Source organism: Benincasa hispida, chromosome 1 (genome assembly GCF_009727055.1).
Source record: "Benincasa hispida cultivar B227 chromosome 1, ASM972705v1, whole genome shotgun sequence".
In the NCBI taxonomy this organism is placed as follows: domain Eukaryota; kingdom Viridiplantae; phylum Streptophyta; class Magnoliopsida; order Cucurbitales; family Cucurbitaceae; genus Benincasa; species Benincasa hispida.
In genome coordinates, this window is record NC_052349.1 from 80551362 (window position 1) to 80555981 (window position 4620).

Sequence of the window (4620 nt, forward strand, 5' to 3'; positions counted from 1 at the left end):
TGAGATGTTGAATTTTTATGTATTTGTTCAAGATCAATGATAGAATTAACCTAGCTAATAAAGGTTTCCCAAGAATCTCTCTCTATCGAAATTTTACTTAAAAAAAAAAAAAAAATCATTACAATTGATTTTATTTTTATTTTACTTAGTTTCCTTAAAACCAACCCCCTCCCCATTGTTACAATTTGGAATTCAAAAGTCAATTCTTGTTAATTAATAGAGGTTCCTTGTGGATCAACCTCTTATTTCTGCTATAACTACGTGTTAATTTTAGTTATTGTTTGAGCATTATAAATTTCATTTATCTTGGATTAAATTGAATTAACAATACCGAATGTCAAACATTTATTCACTATAGAATGCAAGACGCACTGGAATTGTCATCGTTGAACAGGTGAAGGGGTGGAATTGGTTGGATAAACGTAAAGGGAGGCTTGGTTAGTGGTCTCTTCTACCTTTGCTTCTTCCTGCCATACTTATCGCAACCTTACTTTGCCATGCTATGCATCAATGCGGGATGCTGACTCCCTTTTTTCTAATTAAACATCTCAAAAAGTGGATCTCACGTGCCTCCATCTCGAAAAAAAAGAAAAGTGAAAAACTTTAGTTTTACTTATTATGTACTATTGAAGGGTAACGCGTGGAAGTGAGTCAGCATGTCACATTTTTCATAAACACAATATGCACCACAACCAACTTTTACTCAAACTACTCGGTTAAAAATTAAAATTCCCTTTCCTCTTACTTCACAAATCACACCATACCACTCTCCTTTCCTTAAACATCCTAAACCACCCACTACTTCCTATTTTCTACCATTCATCCTCTGTTTTTTTTTTTTTTTAATTCACCGAACCTATCTTTTTCTCTAACTAATTTAATATAATTATTAAAGCAATTATTGTATGCAGAATATAGGGTTAGAATCTCGTCAACTCGGCTACATTTAAAGTTGTAAACATATATACAAAACACTTTAAGAGGGGGAAAAACGGTGAACAGTGAAGCTGTTTCATACAAAAAAAACATCGTCTGTGGACGGACATACACAAGGCCCAAACTAAATATTGACATTGACGACATACATACATATACCTCACAATCCTAAGCTGTTATTTCCAAAAACCTTTTTCTGCAACCCCCCATGAAGGGCATTAAAAACCTATGGAGGCTAACAGAAGGGAGACACAAGGTACCCACGCTCCTCACGGTTACAGCACTTCCAAATGCTAATAAAAATTATGGACAATGCGACAACTACAAGCCTAACTACAGAAACGTATGAAAAGATTGAGGGTGGCAATCTTCTTTTCCCCGTTAAGAAGTCGATCTTTGAGCTATAGCTTGCCACTGACTTTGCACTTGCACTCGCTTCCTGGGAAGCTTTACTACTGCTCACACCCGACTCTGCATTAGGCATCGTCTGGGGCTGTTTCACAACATCAACCGTGGTGGCAGCCACATCACCACCATCACTGGCACAATTACCTCCAATAGTCTTGTTTTCTGAATCTTTTTTCACCTGCGTGTCATGTCAATAGCCGTTTACAATTTCAGTCTGATCTAGTATAGATTATATATTTACATTTCACTTGATGAACTACTTTACCTTGCTTGAGATTGATGGGGGGTCATCATCCCGCCATCCACCACTCTCACGACACATATTGCTAGAGCATGAGGATGGCGCTACAAGTTTCCTTTGCAGTCGTAGCCTTCTTGGCGCAGTCCCCTGAAATGTAGAAAACCCATTTGGTTGTTGCAGACTTCTTGACCCGCGACTCATTCTCTGAATTCCAGTGGCAGCATCCGTACTTTCAACTACAGAAGACTTATTGTATGATTCCTGAAGGCTACCTGATATATTACAAAATTGACCTGCCAAAAACATTAAATTTGCAAGATAATTTTAACAAAATATGTCATGAAGTCGTTGACATTATTGTGAGAAGAGAAAGGCAGCAGCACCTTGTTCTGGTGGTGCAGTTCCCATATGATCAATAATAGGAGTCTTCCTGTCGATATCCTCCAGACAAATTGAGCTTTCAAAATCTGGCATAACCTGCTTCCACACAAGAAATCAGTAAGTTCGACAAAACTAATTCAAAGCAGAAACAGAAACCATCAAGTAAAAATTAGAAAAGGCCGCAAGAAAAGTCCCACTAACCATTGCTTTGAAATTATCAGCCTCCACTTTGCCAAAAAATCCGTTGTCCAAGCTATCCATTGTGTTATTCGGAAACTCACTTAGGGACATGAATTCTTGCTGGTCTTCAAGTGGAAAATCATCTATATTATAAACAAACGAGTCTAGCATCTGATAGATAAAATCTGACTCCTCTGTCCCACTCGGTAACTGCTCTGCATTACCATTAGCTTCATAGTTCAAGCAATTGCTATTAGAATAGTATATGCCTGATGATCCTAGCTCAGCTTGCAGCTGTGAATGCAATGGGGAATATAGTTTACTATCAAGTGGTTTGTTCTCTGAACCACAGAATTTCCTCTCTTCATCTGTATGAGGATCCATCTGCAACGAGAAGACTTAGATCCAAATTAGATGATATGCAATTTCTTATAGTAAAAAATAAAAGGAAAAGAAAGCTACTCACTTCTGCATTATATGAATCAAAACCATGAACGTCAGCTGAACCCTCAGTATGTTCTACAGTTTCAGATAGAACTCCATCAGAACTTTCAGCCTGCCTTTGCAATGATGGAGAAACTAAAGGAAGTATTGGCTCTGAATGGGAATCTCCAGGTCCAGGAGATGATTCAGCTGTGGTAGGGGAAGAAATAGCAGCTTCCACTTCATCGCCATTAGACCCTTCGATGATGCTCTCATCCTGTTTCTTAAATAGGCGACAGAGAACAAAAGCACTCTGAAACCAACAACCGAAAGAGTACCTTAATTAGAAATGAAACAAGGACATTCAATAATTCAAGATATAGACTTCACCTGAAAACTGAACACCTTTAAAAGTGTAAAGAAAAAAAACTTAGTAGCGTAGAACAAGACCTCATAGGATATTTGAAGTCTACACTCGACTCTCAAGTTAGAAATTAGATGCTATATCCAAATATTTCTCACTTGGGATTTTCAACATAAATATAAGATGCTGCAGAGAGTAAGTTGGAAGAAAATGATAATGTTGTGGTAGAGAGAAGTTCAAATAAGTATTAAGTAGCATTTCAGAAGCCCTTCAACAAAAAGGAATCATCCATCAGAATTATGAATGCAAGAAAGAAATCATTTCCAAGCAACTGTGTGTGGATCGTATATATCAGGATAAAGGAGTGGACAGGTAAGACAGAATCGTAATCATGAATTCAGCCTAGTAGCCAAGAGAGGGAATTAGAAGAAAAACAGACCTGGCCAGGGTTAGTGCCATCGAGTTCTTTAAGAGTGGTACGATACTCATGGAATACCCAATTGGTTCTCTTTCCCTTAGGAGCACGACCTTTGTAGAATACCAATGTCTTCTTCATTCCAATCAATTTAGTGCCAGACTTAATTTTGCGATCCTTACCAGTTGCCTTCCAGTAGCCAGCAACGGTAGCCCTCTTCAAGCGGTGACCGTTGGGATACTTCCTGTCCTGTGGGCAAAAGAAGAACCACTCCGGATCCTTGGTCTTTATTATGGATAGATCTGCAGACAACAAAAGAGGATGACAAAAGGTGATTGGGTAGAGAGCAAATGATGGGGATGATACGCAGATGAATTGAAATTGGATTGAAGAAACAAGGAATAAGCAGATGCAGAAAAAAGAAAGAAAGAAAAAAAAAAAAAAAAAAAAAAAAAAAAGGCAAAGATGCAGTGAGAAGCGAAAATGGAATAAAATCAAACGATATTCGAGATGTGGGTAAAGAGAAAGAGTAAAGAGTAAAGAGTAGGTAGAGAGAGATAGGTTGAAAGAAAAGAAATAAGAAGAGGTAGAGAGGAGCGTACCAGGAAGATCCCAGGGCTCGCATTTACAGACATCGACTTCGCGTATAACGCTGACATCTTCGTGATTTCCATTGATCTTCGAGCGGAGGTAGTAGTCGATGAGCTCCTCGTCGGTGGGTCTAAATCGGAAGCCCAAGGGGAGGGAACTGAGGGTTAAGACGGCCATCTTCGTGTGAGCCTGAGGAAGCGAAGGAGAAGAAGAAGAGGATGGATTGATTGACAAAGAAAGAAGATAAAGAAGAAGCAATCGGCCGGAGAGATTCTTTCTTTTATTAAAGAGTCAAAAACTGAGAGCTGAAAGATAGAGAAAAGAGAAGAGAGTGCGATTTACTTTACTTTTCAGAGAAAATGAAGAGAACTGTAAAAACAAAGGAAACTTAACCAGCCCACTTTAATTTTATTAATAAATAATATTTTTCTTTCTAAATTACCAAAATGAAAAAACGCGTTTGTTTTATCAATGTCGCGCGGGCATTCGCATTTCTACCCGTGACTCCTTCTCCAAAATAACAACTCTGCCATTGATTTCGACGCGGAAGTGCAATGTCGCAGGCGGACAAATCAAAGTTTGACACGTCATGTGGAAAAGCAAGTCATTTTAGATTAATATAGAGATGCATCATTGTCCAAAAGAAATTGCCACGAACCTCACCCCTCCTCCTTGTCCCCA

General features: G+C 38.6%; 1 protein-coding gene across 2 annotated transcripts; it reads right to left on the minus strand.

Annotated features, from left to right (window-relative positions):
* Positions 1 to 941: 941 nt before the first annotated feature.
* On the minus strand, positions 942 to 4345 carry LOC120085787 (NAC domain-containing protein 62-like). 2 transcript variants are annotated; one of them, XM_039041987.1, is made up of 7 exons: positions 3951 to 4345; positions 3373 to 3650; positions 2613 to 2882; positions 2168 to 2530; positions 1969 to 2062; positions 1610 to 1857; positions 942 to 1522 (listed from the first exon to the last, which is right to left on the minus strand). In XM_039041987.1, exons 1-7 carry the CDS (start codon positions 4114 to 4116, stop codon positions 1172 to 1174), a joined length of 1770 nt encoding a protein of 589 aa, XP_038897915.1. In that variant the 5' UTR covers positions 4117 to 4345; the 3' UTR covers positions 942 to 1171. The 2 variants fall into 2 exon arrangements, with proteins under 2 accessions (XP_038897915.1, XP_038897907.1); XM_039041979.1 differs by having other exon boundaries at positions 1610 to 1878; positions 3951 to 4342.
* Positions 4346 to 4620: the final 275 nt, after the last annotated feature.

Bases quoted from the DNA above. Each gene is read 5' to 3' on its own strand.
- LOC120085787 (XM_039041979.1), bottom strand. From the start codon at position 4,116: ATGGCCGTCTTAACCCTCAGTTCCCTCCCCTTGGGCTTCCGATTTAGA. The intron at 1,879-1,968 runs GTGCTGCTGCCT...TGTTTTTGGCAG, and splicing joins AACTGCACCACCAGAACAAG to GTCAATTTTGTAATATATCA. The intron at 1,523-1,609 runs GTAAAGTAGTTC...CATGACACGCAG, and splicing joins CCCCATCAATCTCAAGCAAG to GTGAAAAAAGATTCAGAAAA.